The sequence below is a fragment of the Mirounga leonina genome, unplaced genomic scaffold, assembly GCF_011800145.1.
Source record: "Mirounga leonina isolate KUSES-001 unplaced genomic scaffold, KU_Mleo_1.0 Mir_91, whole genome shotgun sequence".
In the NCBI taxonomy this organism is placed as follows: Eukaryota; Metazoa; Chordata; class Mammalia; order Carnivora; family Phocidae; genus Mirounga; species Mirounga leonina.
This window is the reverse complement of record NW_023270839.1, coordinates 36,752,147-36,778,479: the sequence shown is the minus strand read 5'-3', so window position 1 is coordinate 36,778,479 and position 26,333 is coordinate 36,752,147. Positions and strand designations below refer to the sequence as shown.

General features: G+C 35.4%; 1 protein-coding gene across 2 annotated transcripts in view; it reads left to right on the top strand.

Annotated features, from left to right (window-relative positions):
* Window positions 1-26,333, top strand: part of VPS13C (vacuolar protein sorting 13 homolog C) — a 178,142-nt gene that overhangs the window by 73,940 nt on the left and 77,869 nt on the right. For both annotated transcript variants that reach the window (XM_034994053.1, XM_034994052.1), the window contains exons 27-42: window positions 21-100; window positions 1,692-1,751; window positions 3,073-3,232; window positions 3,972-4,088; window positions 5,174-5,277; window positions 5,484-5,651; window positions 6,134-6,438; window positions 8,406-8,553; window positions 14,094-14,202; window positions 17,746-17,882; window positions 19,659-19,815; window positions 20,641-20,720; window positions 21,247-21,306; window positions 22,443-22,605; window positions 24,188-24,304; window positions 25,590-25,693. In XM_034994053.1, the coding sequence (XP_034849944.1) occupies window positions 21-100; window positions 1,692-1,751; window positions 3,073-3,232; window positions 3,972-4,088; window positions 5,174-5,277; window positions 5,484-5,651; window positions 6,134-6,438; window positions 8,406-8,553; window positions 14,094-14,202; window positions 17,746-17,882; window positions 19,659-19,815; window positions 20,641-20,720; window positions 21,247-21,306; window positions 22,443-22,605; window positions 24,188-24,304; window positions 25,590-25,693 (2,069 nt within the window). The remainder of the gene's footprint in view (window positions 1-20; window positions 101-1,691; window positions 1,752-3,072; window positions 3,233-3,971; window positions 4,089-5,173; window positions 5,278-5,483; window positions 5,652-6,133; window positions 6,439-8,405; window positions 8,554-14,093; window positions 14,203-17,745; window positions 17,883-19,658; window positions 19,816-20,640; window positions 20,721-21,246; window positions 21,307-22,442; window positions 22,606-24,187; window positions 24,305-25,589; window positions 25,694-26,333) is intronic.

Below are 26,333 nucleotides of genomic sequence, written 5' to 3'. Positions count from 1 at the left end.
TTTTCTTTTTTTTAATCTAGGATCCCGAAAGAAGCCCCTTCACTTGATTAGCTCTTCTGATAAACCTGGATTAGATCTCTTAAAAGTAGAATATGTTAAGGTAAGGGCCATAAAATGTTTACATATTTATTGTATACTCTAAACTGTCCTCTGGAAGGAAAAAGATGATTAGTAGAAAAAGCAGATCAGTAAATGCTCTAGATGTTTGTCATAGGTTTTAACCACAGGGATATCCACTGTTTCTTTTTCCATTTTCATGTTACACTTTCTCTTTCACTTACGTACAAGACTAGGACCATTAAGAAGCCACCAAGCTCCCTGTCCCCAAAGATAGAAGCTTGGGATGATGTAGAATGCACTCCTATCTCTTGGGGCATATTCACCTGCCTATATTCGTTGTATGTGTAGGTGATATTTGGCTGAGTATCCTTCATCTAAAGGGATAAAGTCAAATTTGATTGGGTGCAGAAAAGAACTGCCAGGATTGGGAAAGGACTTAAAAAGATATATGAGAAATGCTGAAGGAAGTAATGGTATTTCGCTTCATTCAGGATTAGTTGATTTGTTTAATCATTCAACAACTATTTATTGAATGTCTTTGTCAGGTTCTGTTAGGCACTTGGGATACAGAGATTAAAAACATTCCCTGTTTTCAAGGAAATTAAGGACTTGTAGGAAGATAGACAAGTAGATAAAAATTAAAATATAATGTGGTTGATTCTCTCACAAAGAAGAGTATAAAGTTTTATTGCATTAAAGAGGCAGAGATGGGGAGCCTGGGTGGCTCAGTTGGTTAAGCATCTGTCTTCGGCTCAGGTCATGATCTCGGGATCCTAGGTTTGAGCCCCGCATCTGGCTCCCTGCTCGGCGGGGAGTCTGCTTCTCCCTCACCCTCTGCTCCCCCTCCCCCTGCTCATGCTCTCTCTCTCTCTCTCTCAAACAAATATAATCTTTTCTTAAAGATTATATTTATTTATTCATGAGAGACAGAGAGAGAGGCAGAGGGAGAAATAGGCTCCCAAGGAGCAGGGAGCCCAATGTGGGACTCAATCCCAGGACCCTGGGATCATGACCTGAGCCAAACGCACAGACTTAACCATCTGAGCCACCCAGGCGCCCTCAAATAAATATAATCTTAAAAAAAAAAAAGAGGCAGAGAAACTGGCCTAGCCAGAAGGCTTCTCACAAGAGGTAAAACTGAATTTACTGTGGATGTTCCCAAGAGACAGAACTTGAACCAATAGATAATTATGATGGGAGATAGATTTTTGACTTAGTATGAAGACCTAATTAAATCAAATTTCTCTAAAGATTAAATTTGTAAGAAAATGAGATTTCTTTCAGTGGAGTGAACCTAAAATAGACTTCCCAAAGATATAAAGGGATTCAGCGTTTGGGTGATGGATGGGCTAGATGACCTTTAAGCCTTCCAGCCTTCAGAGTTTATAATTCTGGTCTCTAGCTGTAGTCCCCACCTACATGGTCTTCCATATTTGAAGAGGAGAACAAATTTGCACGACTGTAATAAATAAATAATTTGGCTATAAATTTAAAATAATGACAGTAAAATTATATAATATACATAAAATTACAGTTCTGAATAATATAAAAAATAAGCTAAAGATCATAATAAGTGATTTATTTACTTTGGTCTTAAATCTTTCTTTAGAACTTTTGTTCTTTTTTTTTAGGCTGATAAGAATGGACCTAGTTTCCAAACCACATTTGAAAAAACTGAACAAACACTTAAGGTAAGAAATTTAGTTTAAAGAATATATCTTATTTGAAAATAACTTACTGTGGAAGGCTCCAGTATCCTTTGAGGAATAATGACTGGGTAATCTGATGAAATTATCAAGAACCAATAAAAGTTATAAATTAATCTCATAGATACCTGCCATGCTCTATATTTATCATTTAGTATCGTAGAGCTGGTGTTTTAACCTACTGTAGCACATCCTAATTATTTCTTATAAAGGGAATGCTATAGATGACAGAACTTTGATTTACAAAGAAACAACAGGATTTTAAACAAATCATACTATATACTGCTGTTTAATACAGGGCTAAGAAAGTGTGAAATACAAGGAGAGATGTTGAGTACTTCTGGAGCCACATGAAGGTAGTCACATGGAGGAAGACGAAACAAAAGTAGTTGTGGGTTACATTAAAAAGATAATCAGAGATAGGAATTTTAGGTTACACTTTTGAGAGATGGGAGAATCTGTTGAATATTGTGAACCCTCCTTTTTATAGTTTTTTATATCCACTTAGTGCTCTGAGGCAATAAAAGGAAATTTTTTTTCTTAAGATTTTATTTATTTATTTGAGAGAGAGAGCATGAGAGGAAAGAGGGTCAGAGGGAGAAGCAGACTCCCCGCTGAGCAGGGAGCCCAAAAGGAAATTCTTTTATTTAAGCAAAGATTTTTTTTTAAAACTTTCATTTGCTATTAGAAAACCACATATTCCTGAAAGCAATTTTTGTTGGTGTCTTAGCTTTCTTGGGTCACTGTTTTAAAAAATGTAACTTATTTTTCTAAAAGATATATTATCTATCTATCTATTTAAATGATAAGACTATTATGGTTTTAGACAATCATTTAATAACTGAGAATTCACTTATAATTGTACTTTTTATATTTAAATCTCATGAATATCACATTTGAAATTATTTCTTGACCTAGTATTAACACATGGTGATTTGGGAGTTTCATGATCTAACTTATATGTTTTATGTAATCATAATAAAGAGTCCGTTGAAGATCCAAAAACATGATGGATATTGGGATGGTCATGACAAGCTGATTATAGGCTCCATGTTAATTCTGCTTGGGAAATGGAATAATTAGGTTACTTTGATATTCATAGGAACTCTCAATGTGTGTAAGTGTGATTTACTCTCTCTATATTTCCTGTTTAAGGAGTCTAGGTTATGAGTCTTGATCTCCTCTCTCTTCCTTCCAAGCTGTGGAAGCAGTGATGTAAGCCTAGCTAGAAGCCTTTTAGGTCCATCGTGGAGATTATGGGTATGATTGGCCTGAAAAACAGATTTTCTTTTTAAAAAATTTCTAGGTGGCTTTTTCATCTTTAAATCTGTTGCTGCAAACACAAGCTCTTCTGTCTTCTATTAATTACCTGACAACCATAATTCCATCCAATGACCAAAGAAGTGATTCTAAAGAAGTGCAAATTTCAGATGAGAAGCAACAAAAAAATTCAGCTCTGCAGAAAGGTATGAAAAACACTTCATATCTTGTTAACAAGCATGTTAGAATCTAGAGGAAAACAATGAATCTTAGAGATCATTTAGCTCAGTCTTTTGTGTGCCATTTTTCCCACTTCTGTCCTTTTCTTCAAACAAAATCATATGTGGGTAACTGCTATATAAGGAAAAGGTAACTAATACTGTTGCTTTAAAAAAAAAAATACCTGTTTTTGTTCTTTGGTGGTGGTGGGGAATGCTTTAGGTGGATAATAGGGAAGAAAACCTCTATTTACATTGAGTTCTTCCTTATCTGTGGCTCCTGAAGAGGCCCCACAGAGGGTTGGTCTTCCCTTCCATTTTACAAATAAGGAAGTAAGACCCAGAGACATGAGGATAGCAGTGCAGGGATAGCATCTAGTTGGACAAGAGCCCAGATTTCAGATCAGGAAGAATTCAGTTTAAATCCTACCTCTGCTACTTAAATTAAGTGACCGTAGGCACATTATTTTACTTCTCTGAGTTTCAGTGTCCTTATTTATTTTGTGTTTTTTTTCTTGCTTTTAAATTATAAAAGTAATATCTCAATATGAAAAATGCAAACTGTACAGAATATATAAAGCAAAAAAAAAATTTGAAATCTTTAAGAACTTGAGAATTTTATAATTTTTAAAAACAGAACTGTGGATCACTTAATCTAAGGAAGAAACCTTAATACAGTTTGAATTACTAGAATCCCATGTGATAGAATGCTTTGTTTTATTTTTAGTGATTGTATCCTCTAAAGATAGGGACATTATTGACTTCAGGCTGTTTGCCAAATTGAATGCTTTCTGTGTCACTGTTTGCGATGAGAAGAACAATATTGCTGAAATCAAGATTCAAGGTAAAAGTTTTCACACTGTTAAAAATTGTTTAAAAGATAGCTTTTTAAAAAATGTTAAAAATACATAAATGGAGGGCTCTGAGCTGTGAAAACGATAATTTTTTTTTTTTTTAAAGATTTTATTTATTTGAGACAGAGAGAATGAGAGAGAGGGAGTACATGAGAGGGGGGAGGGGCAGAGGGAGAAGCAGACTCCCTGCTGAGCAGGAAGCCTGATGCGGGACTCCATCCTGGGACTCCAGGATCATGACCTGAGCCGAAGGCAGTCGCTCAACCAACTGAGCCACCCAGGCGCCCAAAAAACGATAATTTTTTTCATGACATAATTGAACTGCATGTTTTCTTTGCTCTTTGGGCGATAGCTGCTGGTCAGAATCTGACCATCAAATTGAAGCACATATATTAGTATTTTGAATCTTTCTGAGAGTTGTCTTGGAGGTGAAAAGAGATACTAACGTCCATGTGGGGATGCTGTTGATTAGCTGGGATAGATGTCAATCCAGAATTCAGGTTAAGGTCTACGAATATGCTTTCTATTGGTACAAATGCAAAACAACCTTACAATGAAGAGGAGAGCCTATGAGCCCATTACGTTCTTTTAGGCCGAAGCTGCTGAGACTAATCTGATTCTGTCTTTACCAGCTCACTGTGATCCGATAAATGTAAAGAATATACTTAATGAAATTCTTAAATAACTAAAAGCCCCCAAAATTACGTGTTTTTTTGTTGTTGTTCTTTCCAAGCTGGCAGTGTATCTGTAGTAAATTTGATTCATGAAACTTAGAGCTTCTGTGTAAATGACTGGATATAAGATATAAAGGGTTTCCTGAAACCCCATGATATTCAGTTTGTACTAGGTATAGTTTTTCCAGAAGGTTGAAAATTCGGGTAATTGACTTATAATGAATTTATAGGTTTCATTGTTTATAACACTAAAAATATATAATATTGCCGCTTATTTATCAGTTGGGAGTTCAAATATAGCTAAATTTTCACCCCCAAATAAAATTACACAATGAAAAGAAATACCTTGATCTTATTATGGTAGGTCTTTAGAAACTGTAATAATATAATTTTTTTTTCAGGTCTTGATTCTTCTCTTTCTCTTCAGTCAAGAAAACAGTCACTATTTGCCAGATTGGAAAATATTATTGTCACAGATGTTGATCCTAAGACAGTCCATAAAAAAGTAGGTGTAGTAAATAGATAGCTAATGTTTTGATAATTGAATGTGAGATTTTATTTTTAAATATACTTTAAGAAATATTAATGAAATATGTCTTGATACACAAATCTTTGTTTCAATAATGATTAAAAATATAAGCCCCTTTTAAATGAGAGTTTATTTTGTCATTATCCTCTTGGAAATAGTACATTCAAATCTCTGCTTTTCAGGCTGTCTCAATAATGGGAAATGAAGTTTTTCATTTTAACTTGGATTTGTATCCAGATGCTACTGAGGGAGAGTCCTATACTGACATGTCCAAAGTGGATGGTGTGGTATCACTGAGTGTTGGCTGTATTCAGATTGTCTATCTTCATAAATTCCTCATGTCACTACTGGTAAAATCTCTATTTATATATTGATTTTTCAACTTAGAAATACTTAAGTCTGGTAGTTATGATTGCAGATCTTACAAAGTTTGGATTTTAGGACGTGCATTGTTTTGATTATAGATGGTATTTATGTATTAATGTAGAGGTCAAAACCTCATTTTAACAGCTGAAATCTGAGTCATTTAATGATTTTTGTCTAGAACTGGAATTATTTTTTTGCCAGAACATAGTGCAACCAAATTTACAAGTAAAGAAATACTGAAAATGCTTTTTTCCCCCTTCTGTTCCTCAGCCAAATACCCTTAGCCCTTATCAGGTAGCTCATAAATACAGATGGATGATCGGTGATTCCTTCCTAATTTTAGATAAATAAGACTCAATTGAAAGTTATGTGCAGGAAAAAAATAGTGCATAGATAAAAAAGAAGATTGCATTATTAATGATGTGCTTATCATCTGTTTATCTTCTTTTATACTTTGTGTCTACAGAACTTCCTGAACAATTTCCAGACAGCCAAAGAAGCTCTAAGTGCTGCCACTGCGCAGGCTGCAGAAAAGGCTGCCAGGAGTGTGAAAGATCTTGCCCAGAGGAGTTTTCGTGTTTCTCTCAGTATTGATCTGAAAGCACCAGTTATAGTCATCCCACAGTCTTCCATTTCCACTAATGCAGTAGTGGTCGATCTTGGGCTAATCAGAGTTCAAAATCAGTTTAGTCTGGTGTCTGGGGAAGACCATTTAAACCCTCCAGTAATTGATAGAATGGATGTGCAGCTAACAAAGCTCAAGCTCTCTAGGTATACTCTCTTTCAATAATTATGGATTTAAGTATTATTTAATGTTTTCCATGAAATTTTGTGTATGTTGAAATTTATACCCACAGTGCTTCTGTTGCACAGAATATTTACTTATTAATTCATTTTTTGAAAAGATTTTACTTATTAGAGAGAGAGAGATAGCAAGAGAAACATGAGCAGGGGTGAGGTGGGGAGAGGGAGAAGCAGGCTCCTTGCTCAGCAAGGAGCTCAAGGATGACGTGGGGCTTGATCCCAGGACCCCAAGAACATGACCTGAGCCGAAGGCAGATACTTAACCGACTGGCCACCCAGGCACCCCTGAATAGTTTTTTTTTTTTAAATCAACTTTTTATTTTGAGAAATTTCAAACTTAACAGAAAAATTCCAGAAATTTTACCATGGACACACTTACAATCCTTCACCTAGGTTCACCAGTTGTTTACATTTGCTTTAACTCTAAGTGTATGCATAGTATTATCATTTGGAACATCTTTTTAAGTTAATTTTTCCAGGTGAGATGAAATTGACTTATTATCTTAGTTTCAGGTGTATAACATGATTCAATATTTGTATATATTGTGAAACAATCACCACCATAAGTCTAGTTAACATTCATCACTACACATAATTACAGTTCTTTTTCTTGTGATGATCTTTTAAGATCTACTCTCTTAGAAACTTTTAAAAATACAATACAGTATTATTAGCTAGTCACCTTGCTGTACATTACATCCCCAGGACTTAATTTATTTTATAACTGGAAGTTAAAACATTTTTTGCTGAACCTTTTGAGTATAGACATCTTAACCCTTTGCTCTAAATGCTTTAGCATGTGTCTCCTAAGAACAAGAGCATACATCCTCTTATATAACCATGATGCAATTTCAAATTCTGGAAATTTAACACTGATCCAACAATAATATCTAATATGCAGTCAATATTCAGATTTTACCAGTTGTCCCAGTAGTGTCCATTACAGTAATTTTCCCCTTGATCCAGGATCACGTATGGCATTTAATTGTATCCCATACTACTGAGGGGGATTTCTATACTGATAGGTACTTGCTCTGGAATAGTTCTTCAGCCTTTCTTAGTCTTCCATGATGATGACAGTTTTGAAGAGTACAGTCTAGTTATTTCATGGAATGTCTCTCAGTTTGGTTTTGTCTGAGTGATTCCTCATGATTTAATTGAGCTTGTATATTTCTGTAAGTATCTGTGTAAATAATGATGTATCTGTAGAACTCCCACCAGGTGAACATGAAAGTCTCTATATCATACATTTTAAAATCATTTTCTACCCCATCCAAGGAGATTTAATTATCCTGAATAAAAAAGGAAAATTATAAGGCAAGTTCAGAAAATAATTCTGGAGAAGGGCGCCTGGGTGGCTCAGTTGGTTAGGCGACTGCCTTCGGCTCAGGTCATGATCCTGGAGTCCCTGGATCGAGTCCCTGCATCGGGCTCCCTGCTCGGCAGGGAGTCTGCTTCTCCCTCTGACCCTCCCCCCTCTCATGTGCTCTGTCTCATTCTCTCTCTCTCAAATAAATAAATAAAATCTTTAAAAAAAAAAAAGAAAATTCTGGAGAAGAGCTTTATCAAACTCTTTAGAAAATGCTAACTGTTCATCTTGCCATTTTAAAAAAATCTCTGTATAAATGCATATATCAGTCCTTGTACAGCTGTATTTGATGATTCCCCCCATATATTCAACAATATGAATTTCTTTTTAAAATTTAATCCATGTGTGTCCTACTGTTTGAAGAAGGTTTTCTTAATGGCTGATTGTATATCATGTATTTTAATCTGTCCTTAAAGTGAATTATTGATTGAGATTAGAAAATATTTAATTAGCACTGTTTCAAATCAGTGTTTAGAGCAGCAACTTTTGATTTTGTGTCCTTTTAATGATAGGTTGCATTTTCCTTCTATGTTTATGCATAGATATCAATTATATTTTTAATTAGGACAGTGATCCAGCCAGGCATTTCCCATCCTGATATTCAGCTCTTGCACCCAACTAACTTGGAATTTTCTGTAAATCGGAATCTAGCTGCATCTTGGTATCACAAAGTGCCTGTTGTAGAAATTAAAGGACATCTTGAGTCAATGAATGTAAGTATATGAGTGAAAAAAAACTCATTACTGAAATTTTAGATTCTGAAGACTTTCTTAGTATAAATCCATATGATACATGAAATTGTTTACTGATTGGCGTACAAAAAATTTCAATGAGGTCTTGTCCAAAAAGATGTTTATTATTTAGCAGAATTTAATCTTCAGTTAAGTGTAACTTAACATTGGTGTATGTATGTATGTATGTATATATGTACAGTTGATATACAATATTAGTTTTGGGTGTATAACATAGTGATTCAACATTTATATACATTGCAAAATAGTCACCATAATGTCTTTTATCATCTATCATCTTACAAAGTTAATATTGTATTATTGACTATATTTTCCATACTGTATATTAACATCCTCATGACTTATTTATATTATAACTGGAAGTTTGCTCTTATTAATCCCTTTCACCCATTTCATACCCCTAACCCCCCTTCCCCTCTGGGAACCAACCACCAGTCTGTTTTCTGTGTCTATGAGCCTAGTTTTTGTTTTGTTTTGTTTTTTAGATTTCACATATAAGTAAAATCATGCTGTATTTGTCTTTCTCTGACTTACATCATTAGGCATAAGTGTTTTTGTTTTCTTTGGATAGATAAGCAGTAGTGGAATGGCTGGATCACATGGTAGTTCTTTTTTTTTTTTTTAGGAACCTCCATACTGTTTTCCATAGTGGCTGTACCAGTTTACATTCCTATCAACAGGACCTGTGGGCTCCCTTTTCTCTACCTCCTTGCCAGTACTAGTTGTTTCTTGTCTTTTGGGTAGTAGTCATTCTGAGAGGTGTGCAGTGATATGTAATTGTGGTTTTGATTTCATTTCCCTGATGAGTAATGATGTTGAGCATCTTTTTATGTACTTGTTTGTCATTTCTGTGTCTCTTGGAAGAATGTCTTTTCAGATCCTTTGCTCATTTTTTAACCAGATTGGTTTTTTGTTTTGTTTTGTTTTAAAATTTTATTTATTTATTTATTTGACAGAGAGAGACAGCGAGAGAGGGAACACAAGCAAGGGGAATGTGAGAGGGAGAAGCAGGCTTCCTGTTGAGTAGGGAGCCCGATGAGGGGCTTGATCCCAGGACCCTGGGATCGTGACCTGAGCCAAAGGCAGACGCTTAACGGCTGAGCCACCTAGTTGCCCCTAACCAGATTGTTTTTTTTATTACTGAGTTGTATGAGTTCTTTATATATTTTGGATATTAAGTGCTTATCAGATATATGACTTGCAAATATCTTTTCCCATTCAGTCAGTTGCCTTTTCATTTTAATAATGGTTTCTTTTTCTGTGCAGAAGCTTTTTAGTTGATATAGTTCCAGTTGGTTATTTTTCCTTTTGCTGCCCTTGTCTTTAGAGTCAGATCTAAGGAAAAATCTTTAAGATCGAAGTTAAGGAGCTTAGCACCTATTTTTTTTTTTTTAGGAGCTTTATGGTTTCAGGTCTCACATTCAAGAGTTTCATCCATTTGAGTTAATTTTTGTATATAGTGTAAGAAAGTGGTCCAGTTTCATTCTTTTACATGTAACACTTAAATTTGAACACATCCAAAACTCTTCACCTCCCACAGAGTTTGTTTTTGATGTCCCTTTTTACATCTTTTATTTTTACTGCTTTTTTAAAACATTTTTAGTAGTTTTATAAGTGATTAATCTACTACCTTTACTATATATTTACCTTTTCCAGTGAGATTTTTACTTTCATATGTTTTCTCTTTATTAATTAGTGCCATTTCTTTTCATCATAAGTCTTTTTTAACATTCTTAAAAGGCTGGTTTAGTGGTTCTGAACTCCTTTAGCTTTTGCTTGTCTGAGAAACACTTTATCTCTCCTTCTATTTGAATGATAAACTTGCTAGGTAGAGTATTCTTCGTTGGAAATTTTTTTTAGTACTTTGAATAGGTCTTGCTACTCCTTTGGCTTGTAAAGTTTCTTCTAAGAAATTTGCCAATAGCCTTATGGGTTTCCCTTGAACATAACAAGTTGTTTTTGTCTTGCTGCTTTTAAGATTCTCTCTTTATCTTTTACTTTTAACATTTTAATTATAATGTGTCTTGGTGTAGTGCTCCTTGGGTTCATCTTTTTTAGTACTCTCTGGGCTTCCTGGACCTGGATATCTGTTTCCTTCCCTAGGTTAGGGAAGTTTTCAGGTATTATTTCTTCAAAAAGTTGTCTGCCCCTTTCCTCTCTCTTCTCCTCTGAGACTTCTGTAATGTTAATATTCTTCTGTTCGTTGTTGTCCCCAAAGTCCCTTAAGATAGCTTCATTTTTAAAAATTTTTAAATGTTGTTATTACTCTGTGTTGGTGAGTTCTGTTGCTTTATCTTCCTGTTCACTGATCTGTTCTCCTTCATCCAATCTGCTGCTGAACCCCTCTAGGGTATTTTTCAGTTCAGTTTTGTATCTTTAGTTCCCTGACTTCTGTTTGGTACTTTCTTATATTTTATATCTCCTTGTTGAAGTTTCCACTGTGTTCATCCATTCTTCTCCTGAGTTCAATGAGTAGCTTTATGATCATAACTTTAATTCTTTATCAGGTAGATTGCTCATCTAAATATTATTAAAGTGTTTTTCTGAGGTTTTGTATTCTCTAATTTGAAAATATTTGTTTCCTCATTTTGCTTGACTTTCTGTGTTTGTTCCTATTTATTAGGTGAAACAACTCCTTTTTTCAGTCTTGAATGAATGGCCTTGTTTAGGTGATGGTCCTTCTCTTTCAATCTTGCCATAGCTTGTGGTTGTCTCTTGAGCTTTTGTGGTTGTCAAAACCGCCTGATTTATTATTGGTATGCCCTCATTATTTAAGAGTGTATCAAGATCTGTCAGTGGAGGGGCGCCTGGGTGGCTCAGTCACTAAGCGTCTGCCTTCGGTTCAGGTCATGATTCCAGGGTCCTGGGATTGAGCCCTGCATTGGGCTCCCTGCTCAGCCAGGAGCCTACTTCTCTTGCTCCCACTCCCCCTCCTTCTGTTCCCTCTCCAGCTGTCTCTTTCTCTGTCAAATAAATAAACAAATAATCTTAAAAAAAAAAAGATCTATCAGTGGATCCAAGTGGAGGAATATTATTTAGCACCTAGTTTTTTTTTTTTTTAAAGGTTTTATTTATTTATTTGAGAGAGAGAATGGGATAGAGCATGAGAGGGGGGAGGGTCAGAGGGAGAAGCAGACACCCTGCTGAGCAGGGAGCCTGATACGGGACTTGATCTCGGGACTCCAGGATCATGACCTGAGGTGAAGGCAGTCGCTTAACCAACTGAGCCACCCAGGCACCCAATTTGGCACCTGGTTTTAAGCTGATTGGAAGCCAGACCCTCAGGCAACAGCTTTTAAAATATGCAAATATATACAGTCCTATGGGACTGCAGTCATAATCCCTGCTGGGCTCCAGACTAGGAGATCTGGAGGTGTCCACTGAGCAACAACTGAAAAAATTAGTATATTGCATTGGTGTATAAATGAGTGTATGAACTCCTTTCTGGGAAGTCTTGTCTAGCTGTAATGAGGCCAAGAGGATGTGCAAGGCTAGTGTCTCCCTGCTTTCATACCCTGAAAGCTCCTCTTTAGCCTCTAGATGTGTGGGAAACCTGAAGTCTGTCCCTTAGGCTGATGCTCAAGGTTGAGTGAATAGGTCTTTTTCATAGACTAAGGATGTGCTTCAGTCTGCTGTCTGTGCATTGCCCTGGGAGTGGTAACTTGCCAAGAACTGTCTTTCTGATAGTTACGGTCCTGTGGAGCTCTGGAACACCAGCCTTCTTGGCTAGCAGGGCCAGGCGATCCAGGGTGTTCACTTTGTGGATTGCACATGCCTGCTGGCTTTAGGAAGACACCTTGTGAGTGTAGGGGGCGGAGCATGCTCCCTGGCTTCAGAAAGGCAGTGGGAAAATGTCTTGACTGCGTGTGCCCATGAGCTTTCAGCAGCAAAACAGGCTAGTGCCTTGTGCGTCTGTGTACTGACTTTAGTCTGGGAGTGGGAAAATGCCGGGACCACTCACCCACTCCAGCCATGGGTGTGTTGCAGCTGCCTGCGCTTGCAAACTTGAGCTGGCAAGTGGGAGAACTGCACCACGGTTTTGTTCTCCGGCCCAGCCAGGTTGCGAGGCAGCACTGCCATTGCCAGTGCAGCCCAGCCTCAGCAGGTGTTGTGACTGCTCCCCCACTCATCCCAGCAAGGCTCTGGGAGGGTGCCTGTCTGTGCTAGCGGGCCATGTGGAGAGTGCAACTGTGGCATCTGCCAGCGTGTCAGTCTCCCAGCAGTATTTCAGATGTCTCCTGCTCCTTCAGCCAGTGCCCCCAGATCAGCAAGTGAATTTCCCTCATATGCGGTCTAGGTGCTTTTCAAACTGCTGGTTTTTCACTGGATCTTGGGACAAGCCCTTTAAGAGAGGAGTCTCAGTTTGGGACCCCTGGAGGTCAGTCCTGTTGGTTTTCCAAGCCAGACATTCTAGGGGCTTCTCGCTTTGGTGCACATCCCAGGGGCACGGGTACCCCATGGGGAGCACCAACTCCTCACTCCTCCATGAGAAGCACCTGTCTGGTGAGATCCTTCCCTTTTGTGTGACATCACTGGGGGAGGGCTTTTTTGTGAGACCTTGTCTCTCTGCCTCTCCAGCTTATCTCAGTGTGGTCCTTTTATCTTTCACTTTGAAGAGCAGTTCATCAGGCTTCAGGTCTTTCTCAGAGGAAAATGATGCATATGTAGTTGTAGATTTAGTGTGTATGTGGGAGGTGAGTTCAGGGTCTTCCTATGCCACCATCTTGGACCCCTCTTCCTTATTTAATTTTTAAATTTGCTATATGTACACAATAGCAGAGATCTGTGTGTAAATTGTTTATTAGTATATCTCATTTTATATGTTATATACCCATACTTTTAATTTTAGGGGTATCTCAGTACCCCTATAGCATTGAGGGCAAAGCTTATTTTTTATACTGAAGATAGCCTTTTTATTTCATTGGAATTGTTACTTTTAAAAATGTAGAATTTTTGTTTTTTCTGAGTTTGTCACTTTTTTTAAATGATCTGATTTCCTTAATCATTATTATCTTTCCCTATAGTTTATATAAGTTAAGTAGATGGAACTAATACTGATTTATAAATCACCTTTTTTTCTCCAAACATTTTATTATCTTTGAAACCAAAAATATAAAATGAAATAAGTAGTGAAATACTTGAGTGCATAATGAATATATAATTTTTCAGTGTTAAGGTTATTCTTTCTTCAGTGTCTTATAAATAGTAATTTATTATCTATATTAGAATTGTTTCATTTTATTTAGCTGTTTTTTAAAGGAATTAAAAAAATATTTATTTATTTGAGAGAGAGAGAGACAGAACAAGCAGGAGGGAGGGGGAGAGGGAGAAGCAGCCTCCCTGCTGAGCAGGGAGCCCGATGCGGGACTCAATGTCAGGACCCTGGGATCATGACCTGAGCCAACGGCAGATGCTTAACCAACTGAGCCACCCAGATGCCCCTAAAATTTTTCATTTTAAAATGAAATATCTTTATCTTTTCTTTTAATGATATTTCATAGGTTAATCTCAATCAAGAAGATCTTAATCTTTTATTTAGAATACTAGCAGAAAATCTTGGCGAGGCTACTGAAGACTTGAATAAAATGAAACCAGGAGTACAAAAGACAGGTAAGAGACTGACAGTAGGTGGCATAATACACATATCTATTTATTTTACAATTTAGTAGGGGAAACAGACAATAAAAATGACATAAATATATATTTACAAATTGTGATTTGTATTACCATGAAAAGAAAGAAGATGTTTATTTGTTGAATAAATATTGCATGAACCTGTAGTTAGAGCTGATGGACTCTCTTTAGTTATGGCAATAGTTGGTTATAGGTTCCGAACTTATTTCTAAGTTGCATTAAATTAGGAGGAACCATAAGGAAGCATTTTACATCTGGTGGATTCCTGGAATAATTACTGTATGCAAATAAAAACACTCAAAGTTGGCAGTGGGCTATGGTAGTATAGTTAATCTGATTTTTAAATTGGGTTTTGTGGTAAAATATCTTTAAGAATGAAAACATTTGATAAATTACACCTCAGCAAAGAAAATACTGAAAAATTGTACTGCAGTAAAAACTCAGAGAATTTAAATTATTAGTTGCAATGGCCTTTTGACTTAAAGGCAAAGTAACTACCAGACCTAATTTTTAAAACTTTTATATATGTATATGACATGCACATATAGTTATTTTTTTCAAACAAATGGCACTATCCTATAAATGTGTATATGTGTGTGTATTTCTGCACTTTGCTTTTTTTATTTCAAATAACAGTTTATCTTGGTGTTCATTCTATATCTGTAAATATACTATGTATAGTTCTGTCTCATTCTTTCTAATGGCTGCCTGGTATTAAATTATCTTGAAGTATTATAATTTATTTAGCAAGTCTGTGTTGATGGACATTGCAGATTGTTTTCAGTCTTTCACTCTTACCCATTACATTGAATATCCTTGTCCATACACTTTTACGAGTACACATATGTCTGTAGGGGAAATACCAGGACTTCTTGATTAAAGGGTATTTAATTTTTATTAACTTAATATATGTTAAGTTAATGAATTTAATTAATTTAATTGAACATTTTTGACACCTCTTGCCAATTGCTCCCCTTAGGACTTGTACTAATTTTGCACTCCCACCAGCTTGTTTTTTTGTATTAAAATTTTTGCTAAATTGCTAATTGAAAAATGGTATCTCACTATATTTTTATTTTTAAAAAAACTTTTTCTTACTATATTACAGAGCACAAATAGTAGTAAAGAACACAAATCTTAAGTGTACAGTTCAGTGAATTTTTATGTATAGCTATACCATATAGCTCTTAATCACCATGATTAATATATAGAACATTTCCAGCTCACCCCAGAAGGCCTCCGTATGCCCCTTCCCAATCAGTACCAAACACCCACCCTGCCCTCAAATCCACCCAGAATTAACTGCCATCCTTATTTGTAATACCACAGATAGATTAGTTTTGCCTGTTTTTGAATTTCACATAAATGGAGTCATACAGAGTTTACTCTTTGGTTTTTGGCTTCTTTCAGTCATTATTTTGTTTGGGAGATTCTTCCATGTTGTTGTGTGTAGTGGTAGTTGTTCTTTTTAATCCTGTGCATATTTATCATATGAATGCATTAATATTTATTTTATCCATTCTACCTTTGATGGCAAACATTTGGGTTGTTTCCATTTGTTGACTGTCTTGAATAAAGTTGCTATGAATGTTGTTATACATGTCTTTTGTTATACTTATATACTGTCTTCTTTTGGTTGTATAGCTAGGCTTCACATGTTAGGCTCATTTGTTAGGTTTACGTTTAGCTTCAGTAACTTATGCCATATTATACCAAACGATTTTCTGAATGGTTGTACTAATTTACCAGCAATGTATGAGGGTACTAGTTGTTCCACATTCTCACTGGCCCTTGGTATTGTCAATATTTTTAAATTTAGCCATCCTGGCTGATATGCAGTGGTATTTCTATGGTTCTTATTTGTTCCCTGATTACTAATGAAACTGACACCTTTTCATATGCTTCCTGGTTATTTGGATATCCTTTTCCATGACATGACTATTCAAATCTATTGACCATTATTTTTATTGAGTTTTTTTTTTTCTTAGTGATATATTGGAGTTCTTTGTTCATTCTGGATATGAGCCTTTTGTTGGTTGTGTGTGTTATATGTGTATGTGTTGATATAGGCATAGAAATAGCCCTATCTGTGATTTGCTTTTCATTCTTAATTGGGTCTTTTATGAAAAGAATTATTTAGTTGTAATGAATTCCAATATATCATTTTTGAAAGTGATTAGTGCCTTTTATTTCTTAAGAAATCTCTGCCTATTCCAGTAATTATTTTGTAAAAGCAAAATATTTGCTAGAATCATTTCCCCTGGATCACACTGTGGAACAGTGCTGGAATAAGGTGATAGTTAAGAAACCTCACCCTATGTGTTTCTTTCTCAGAGTTAATAATTGACAGCATTGGTTTTTTATAGAGTTTTCTGGTATGGTTTATGGTACAGAATTCTTGTGTTAGTGATCATAGATAATGTTAATTCCAATAATATTAGTAACTTATGTAATGTTAATGAGGGTTAGTTCAGAGTAATGGCTATTGTGAGACTGATGAGTTTGGACTCTACCATTTGCCATCTGTGTGAAGTTGGGCAACGTCCTGAATCTATCTGAACCTCAATCTGCTCATCGGTGAAATGAAGATAATAAAGTTTTTATCTTGAAGGGTTGATATAAAAATGAAATGAGACAATCCATGTACAGCCCTTAGCATAGTGACCAGCACAGAGGTAAGCAAGTGATAGCTATTATTAATTTTGTGTATTACAGTTTAGAAAGCAATTTTATTGCATTTCTGAGTATGTGATTTTCAGCACAACAGTGTCAGTTTCATATAGCTTTACTTTTGCTTTTTTGTATGGTATAAGAGATTGTAACCATCCCTCCTATTTTTTTCTTTTCTAGCTTTAACTCTTGTTATCCACCTCATGATTTAATCATATCAAACTCTGTTTCCAAAACCTATCATGATGTGCTGTCTACAATTTTGCACAATCTCTTATCTTATTCTTGGGTGCCTTCTCTGTATGAGGAGGTCCTTAAGCTCTACCTGAATGATAACTCCCTTATTAAAACTTTCTTGACCTCCCCATAACTATTTCATGTTCTTTATTTTCTGTAGTCTATTAACATTTGTCTACTTAATGTGACCAGGCATAGCCTGCTTCTTTTGTTTGTATTTAATTTTTTTTTAAAGATTTTATTTATTTATTTGACACAGAGAGAGAGAGCACAAGTAGGCAGAGTGGCAGGCAGAGGGAGAGGGAGAAGCAGACTCCCCACTGAGCAAGGAGCCTGATGCGGGACTCCATCCCAGGACCCTGGGATCATGACCTGAGCCCAAGGCAGACGCTTAACCAACTGAGCCACCCAGGCGCCCTGTTTGTTTGTATTTTAAATGTATATGTCTCTTCTACTAAACCATAAGCTTTCTAAGGGCTGGAGCTATGTATTACTGATTTGTAAATTTTCAGTGCTTTCACAGGTCCAGAGTACTCATACATGTCCTCAATGAGTATTTATGGAAAAAAATGTGTGGATAGAAGTGAAAGAATTTCTTTTAAACATCTTTAGGTGAAATTAAAGGGCCACTTGAAACCTCTACAGCAAAACAAGATGTACATGCTTCCCAAGGTACTTTAACAGCTGGAATGGAAGAAATGAGATCTGTAGACATCATTAATGTGCTGCTGAATTTTGAAATCAAAGAGGTGTGTAATTTTCATCTGTTTCTGTAAAGTGAATAAGTAAAAGATATTTGGAATTACCTCTACTAAAACTCGTAGGTTATTGATATGGATGAAAAAATCTTAATGTAGGCTATTTATCATTTGTATGTAGCAGTGCAGTTTATAGTAAATTTGAGAGTTTATGAAAGATGAGTTATATTTGGGGTATACGATATTTCATAGAGAACATGGTTCCATGTGTCCTGTAACATGCTTTTCAAATGATTTTAGGACACTTGGGATGTAGCTTGCTTTGGATTTCATTTAAGCAAGTCAGGAAAGGGAAGTAGTGACAGAGAAATCCTTTGCAAATTTTAGAAACCCTTAATAGAATAAAACACAGTATGTCTACATGTTTTAAATATTATATTACCACTACACTATCTGCTTTCCATCTGCAGATCTTTGAGGAAAGATTAGATGGATTTTCCTCTTCTGTATTCACACATTAATATTCATTGCATGTGCTAAGTGCTGAGGATGCAGAGTTAAAAGGCAGAGACTCTGAACTCTAACAAGAAAACAATTAAAATTTTGTAAGTGCTCCCATTAAAAATGTGCCTGAGGAGCTTGTGGCTGTGATAGTAAGGAGGGGGATCTAAGCAGGCTGAGAGTGTCAGGAAGATTTTCTGGAGGAAGTGACATTTGAGATGAGCTTTTAAGGAAGAGTAAGTAGAGTCTGAGAAAAGGGGATCAGGAAAGGGGCTGGGGCAGGGTTAAGGTGTGAGTATATGAGAAAATATAGTAGATAAAGGGACTTGAAAGAACTTCCTGCAAAATCCCTTTGTCATTAATAGTAGAGGTTGTGTTCTTCCTCTGAGTTAAAAATAACAAACTTTAAAACAAATGGGTTCTACTTTTCTTATCTGAAATATATGCTTTGCAACTAATTTCTTTCATCTTAAAACTTAACTGTTTTTCTGGTTAATATTAGTTATTGAAGATACATAAGCTTTAATAATTGAAACATTGATGTATCATTCTATTTGCAAATGGGCTTCATTAACATATGTGCATAGAAAACCCATAAGCTGTTTTTCCTATCATTTGTAATAAATATTACTACAGTTCCATTCCCTGAGGACGTGGGAAGTAGGGGAGGCAATTTGCATTCCCCAGGCCAATACTTGACACTGAAGACATTTTTGGTTTTCACTATCTGGGGAGAGGGAGCTGCTGACAATCAGTGTGAGAGGCCAGCATTACCACTAAACATCCTACAGTGCACAAGTCTGCTTCCTCACTGTAAAAAATTATCCAGCCCAAAATGTCAATGGTGTCAAGTTTGAGAAATCTTGCCTTAGGATTAGTATAAAAGTTGCCCATTTATTGTATAGACTTCCAGATGAAAGGCTGTCCATCAGACTAGAACTTCTGGGAATTAGAACTACTTTTTTTTTTATTTTGCCTTGATTCTAATCACTAGAACATAGTGGCAGTGTTTCAAAAATGTGAACAAGTAAATGTGCCTGCTCGGCAGGGAGCCTGCTTCTCCCTCTCCTGCTCCCCCTGCTTGTGCTCTCTCTCTCTCTCACTCTGTTAAATAAGTAAATAAATAAAAATCTTTAAAAAATAATTCAAATAAATGTACCTTCCAAAGTAAATAACACTAGGCAGTTTTCCAGGCACAAATAGTGGTGCACATGTTTACACTGTATGAATATTTTTATTATATCACTCTGGATGGTTATGAAATTGTTGACTTACCTTCATTGTATATAAGTGGAATTGTTTGTGGTAATACTGGGCCTTTTCTAGGTTGTGATTACTTTGATGAAAAAAGCAGAGAAGAAAGGAAGGCCTTTACATGAACTTAATGTCCTGCATCTTGGAATGAGAGCTAAAGTTAAACCCTATGACCTGACTGCTAAAGCTTATCTAAAAAAAATTAGTATGCGATGCTTTGAGTTCCCTGGTAAGTGTGAATTATAGTCTGTGTAAATTATTCATGTTATAGGCAGTGGTCCCTACCTTTTTGTCAATAGTAAGCAATTTATTAATGTCATCATAATTAGTTAATTTAATTTATTACCTTGATAAAAAGGAATTTGATATTTAAAAATTTATTATCTATGTAGTTGCCATAAAGTAAGAATATATCTAAATATATATATCTATATTTAGCATGAAGTAGAATATATTCAAATCCACTTTTTAACATGCATTAAGCCAACTTTTTTTTTTTTTTTTAAGATTTTATTTATTTATTTGACAGAGAGAGACACAGCGAGAGAGGGAACACAAGCAGGGGGAGTGGGAGAGAGAGAGAAGCAGGCTTCCCGCGGAGCAGGGAGCCCGATGTGGGGCTGGATCCCAGGACCCTGGGATCATGACGTGAGCCAAAGGCAGACACTTAACGACTGAGCCACCCAGGCGCCCCGCATTAAGCCAACTTTTAAAGTTGCTATGGATGTTTAAAGTTTATAGGAACTCTATGGGGTAACTTTAAGTAAAGCAAACATATTGAGAATAATCCCTAACTTATGTATTTTATAGCTTTGTTCTTCAATATATTCTTTCTGATTTATTCATGTGAATAATACCAGTAACAAATGTTACAAAAGTTATAATTGACTGGTGCTGGGTTGTTTGTTTTTTTTTTTCAATTTTTTAATGGAGTTTTTTTATTCCAAAGCCACTTTTATTGAGGTATGATTAATATACAGTAAAATTCTGTTTTAAAGTACATTTGAAATGTTTGAAAGACTTACTGGAGCTGCCCTGTGTTTTTTATTTTTAGACTCTGCAGGAGAGCCACTTCACATTATTAACTCTTCTAATGTAACTGAGGAGCCCCTGCTGAAAATGTCACTGACAAAGGTACCTGGTTTCCTTCTAGGATTCTTAATATTTGAATATATAAAGTTATGTAATTCTCCCATGTTTAGTATTTCAATTTTCCCCCCTAAGATTTTTCATTCTAAAGCTCATGGATTGTAGTGAATTATGCAAGCATCCAAAAATAACCTTGTGAATAACCCTTATGTTGTTGAATAAGTGAGTGTACAAAGTTCTGTGGTAATCTGAATTTGTTATAATCTAGATATGCTAGCATTTTTCCCTACCTTTGGCATTTAATCCTAAGTAGGATAAGGAATTTGAGTTTTTGCTTCTATAGGATGTAAGAAATGCTTCACTTTTTTTGGCACATGCCTCTTTGCTGTTAAGAAATATGCTTATAATGTTTTCATAGCATACTTTGAAAAGTAGAGAATATATATATGCATATATATGTATGCACATGTATATATACCTATGTATGTAAGTGTATATATATATATATTTTTTTCAATGTGTGAATTCTTGGTGTTTTCAACCCAGTGGTTTAATCTTTCACTATTTCTAGGCAGACAGTGATGGACCAGAATTTAAAACCGTTCATGACAATACCAAGCAGAGACTGAAGGTAAATATTTTCTAATTCTCTATAAGGCAATGTTATATTAATTATTAAATCTAGCTTTATAGCCATCCTCTTTCTCCGCATCCTCACCAACAAATAATATACTATTTAAGGGAATTTTATACATGGTTATTTGGCCTACTGTTGATGGATGTATTAAACATTTGAATTATATATTGACTTTAGGATTAGAATAAAATTAATGATGAAGCTAAAAGCATGGCTCAGTACAGATATTGCTTACAATACATTTGAGCTTATATAGTCTGTCTTGGACCCATCTGAAATGTGATTGACCTAAGGCCTGCTAGTACTTCCCGTATCTTTCCTTAAAACCCACCAACTAAGGTCAGAATTAGAGTTGGGCATGAGGGGGGCAGAGTGTTTGTTTATTGTCTGGTTGAGATTAACACCGTAAGAATGAGTTCTTTCTTTAAAAAAAAAAAAAAGGACCAAGTCTGTGATTCATCAGTCTTACACAATTCACAGCACTCACCATAGCACATACCCTCCCTGATGTCTATCACCCAGCCACCCCATCCCTCCCACCCCCCACCACTTCAGCAACCCTCAGTTTGTTTCCTGAGATTAAGAATTCCTCATATCAGTGAGATCATATGATACATGTCTTTCTCTGATTGACTTATTTCACTTAGCATAATACCCTCTGGTTCCATCCACGTCGTTGCAAATGGCAAGATTTCGTTATTTTTGATGGCTGCATAACACATTATATATTTAAAAAAAAAAGATAGTAGGAAGGGAAAATGAAGGGGGGGAAATCGGAGGGGGAGACGAACCATGAGAGACTATGGACACTGAGAAACAAACTGAGGGTTCTAGAGGGGAGGGGGGTGGGGGGATGGGTTAGCCTGGTGATGGGTATTAAAGAGGGCATGTACTGAATGGGGCACTGGGTGTTAAACGCAAAAAATGAATCATGGAACACTACATCAAAAACTAATGATGTAATGTATGGTGATTAACATAATAAAATAAAATTTTTAAAAAAAGGATCTTAATTGATCTTTTCTTAAAGGAATTATTCTTCAACGTATACTTATTTGTTTATGTTTGAAGCTTAACATAAAAATGTCACCATATCTGAAATCTGTCTTTCTAATTGTTTATTATCTTAGGTTTCATTTTCATCCTTAGACTTAGTACTTCATTTGGAAGCTTTACTGTCCTTCATGGATTTTTTATCATCTGCTGTTCCATCCTCTGAACCTTCCTCTTCTGAGAAGGAATCTGAGCTGAAACTACTTGTGGGGGAGTCCAGAAGTATCGTTGTCAAAGCTGGTATTAACTTCTGAGTCATGGTCTAATACTTTCTGTCTGAACTTTTAATAATCGTATGATAACTTATATTTTCAAGCTAGGACAAATATTTAGCACCTTAATATTACAGCTGCTCTGACAGATTAAGTTAGTTTCAAAAGAGAGCAAATTTTATTCCTGCAATAGGGACAGGATAATTTTGTGAGGGATTTAAAATAAATTTTTAATATTAATCATGTAATTTTATTTGATTTCACTGTCAGTCTTTTATGGAAAATAAAGTTGTACGTACTTTGCATTGATATCTCTGCAGCCTTCACTTCAGTGCAAGTGAGAACAGAAGAAATTAAAATATGAATACAGTCATGCATAGTACAAAGGCCCATTTCTGTCAGTCACATAAACCCACCTGGTGCTCAACAATTTTAAATGCTCTGCGGGGCACAAAAGGAAGAAGATCATGGAAGAGAAACACTCACTTTGGTTTCTAACCAAAACTGAGTTTAAATCACACACACATATGGGATGTTCCTCAAGCATATGGCTTGTGCTATGAATTAGATATGATGTTATCCTGAGTGAACATGCGCCTATTTTTAAGCCAAATGTCATTTAAATTATTTTTCTTTCATATTACATGGTATGAATATCTAACATCTAGTAATTTAATTTTCAGACCATTGCCTGTTTGAGTGACATCTGTATTACTGACATCTTTAAAGCATAAAACTCTTAGTAATATTAGATCTGATATAAGGATCAGATTTTTTTTTAACCAGGGATCAGAGCGATACTTTTGCTATAAACTAAAGAGTTTTATTGTTGTCTTTAATGTCCTTGCTGTATTAATACCTGTGGAAATGCTTCTTTATGTAACATGCATATATACATACATGTACACACACAGTTGAATAAATGAAAGAGCAATGTTTAAGTTCACAGTAAACTACAAAAATTACTAATCCAAAGAAACAGTTTTCTAGTTATGCTATGTAGTTGATTTTAATGGTTTGATTATAGTTTTTATGGTTTGATTTACATCTTAAGGGAAAAAAAAAATCCCTGTTATCACCTTGGTGATTAAGGACTGATGTCCTGTGCTTTTACAGTATTATAGGAAAAGGTCTGTTTCCCTCAGGCAAGACAGATCTCTAGAAAAATATGTCCTAAATTTATCAGTTGAGACCTGGACCAAAGTAGCTGAAGGGAATCCATTTGATTGTGATTCTTATACACACACACACACACACACACACACACTATAAATTTTTTTGTATTTTTTTAACTCAGCTCTTTATGTTAATGTCTCATAGACCTAAATCTTTTTTCCCGGAAGAAAAATTATAGGAAAGTTTCCATCTAGCAAATTGTATTTTCAAGGTTCTATTAAAGGTTGCCTTTATTCTTAAGTTGGAGAGGAATATGCTAGTTTCTGATTGGCATTTGAAAATTGAGTCAAAATCCATATTAATTATATGTTATCTTAATGGGAGCCTTTTTGATTCTTCTTATTTCATAATGTACTTTTTGTGAATTTTACATTATTTAGTCTGTTATATCATCTTTGCACTTTGCTAATCACAAGCTTTCTATTATTTTTCAGTATCCAGCAGTACTTCTGAAGATGATGTGTTTGATTTAAAGGTCATAGCTGAATTAAATGCATTTAATATCTTTGTCTGTGATCAGAAGTGTAACATTGCAGATATTAGAATACGTGGTAAGTAATGATATACCTTGGTGTAGGTATTTCTGTTTCTTTACATAGACCTCCAGGAAGAGTGAGTTTGTGTATGGTAGATTTCTTGAGTCATTGTTTTGTTTACTTATATTGAAGACTTGCACAAACTTTTCAAAGATGTACTTTGAAATGGTAGACGTGAATTTGTTATGATTCACAGCTGACATGAAATATTTCTTATGTATTTTTCAAATTTTAGAATAAATCTAAGGCTTAATTGCTTATGTTCCTTTTGTATTTTCAGAATAAAATCCAAAAGAGAAACTGAGAAATTAATATCACAACACCTCACTAAATAAAGAAAATGTTAACTATGTTTATTTCCCTTGTCTTTTGTACATATATAACATCAGACTAGAAGTACCTAAAAGAAATTTTGTGTTACTCATCATCAGCTTGATAAAAGGATAGGTTCATATTATACCATGGATTCTTGAACCAATCTGCCAAGATTTAAGTTTTGGCTCTAACATCTATTAGCTGACCTTGAGAAAATTAATTAACCTTTCTGTATCTTAGTTCCCTATGGAGATAGTTGTAATAATTATTCATGGGATTGTTGTGATAGTTATGACAATTATTTGTAGGATTATATATGCATTTACATATATTTAGAAAAGTGATTGGTACATAGTAAGCACTTGAGAAAAGATTAAAAGTAAGTACTGTTCAACAAATATTACTAAGTATTTCATCGGTGGTATGGTATTAGATTGAGCTTATTACTGGTTCTTAGCTATAGACATTCTCTTTTCCTGAGGAGCTGTTTTAGAAATCATTACGGCTTTAGAGATTATGAGAATAACCAAAATTTTTTTGGATAGAAAGATTCTATTTTATATGTAGTTTTTTGTAGAATGAATATTTATTCATCAAATTATATTCATTTATGCTCCATTATCAGAGCCTTAGTTTTCATAATAAATGCTTGTGAGATGGCTGTTTAAGAAATAGTGTGTGTCTTCCTCTATGACCACTTATGATCTTGCCAATGCACAGGATATTTGTTTGGAGACCTGTGATTGATTCTCTTTGAAATTCAGTTTCTTTTGTCTTTAAAATTTCCACTTTTATGTATGAAATACTTAAAGATATTGTAATCTTCATTAGGCATCTTATACATAGAAGTTGATACCTTTACTATGTGTAATAGTAATTATATTCATTCTCTATCTTGGTAGTATATTTTTTAACTTGATTAAATACCACTGAATCGGTTCACTTGGATTGGGTGAAAAGTTTGTAAATGTTATGTTTCCCGTAGGAATGGATGCCTCTATTTCTGTGAAGCCAAAGCAGACTGACATGTTTGCCAGACTTAAGGATATAGTAATTACGAATGTTGATTTGCTGTCCATTCACAAAAAGGTAATTAAAAAATAGGTTTCAGGAAAAGGAGGCTGTTCAAGATGTCAGGGTAGGAAGATCCTGAACTCACCTCCCCTACAGCCATAACAATTTTACAGCTACAGATGAGATAATTTTCTCTGAAAAAGTCACGAAAACTAGATGAACAGCACCTTCACAACAAAAGATAAACGGGCCACATCGAGATGGGTGGGAGAGGCAGAGACGTACTCTTGCTGCCATAGCTTGCAGGCACCCATAGCATACACAGGAGATGCCCCAGGAGCACCTGGCTCTGGTGTCCAGGTGGGATTGTGCTTCTGGGCCCTATTGGTCATGTTCTGTTCTGTTCAAGGCCACTCCTTCAGTGGGAAAAGTAGGTCTTTCACCTAATACATAGAAACAAACACAGAGAATCAAGCAAAATGAGGAGGCAGAGGAATGTGTCCAAATGAAGACAAAGGCAAACCTCAAAAGAACCCTTAATGAATCGGTGATAGTTTTCCTGATAAAGAGTTCAAAGTAACGGTCATAGTGATGCTCACCAAACTCAGGAGAAGAGGGGATGAATAGAATGGGAACTTCAACAAAGAAATATAAAATATATGAAAGGACCAAATAGAAGTCATAGAGCCTAAGAATACAATAACTGAATTAAAAA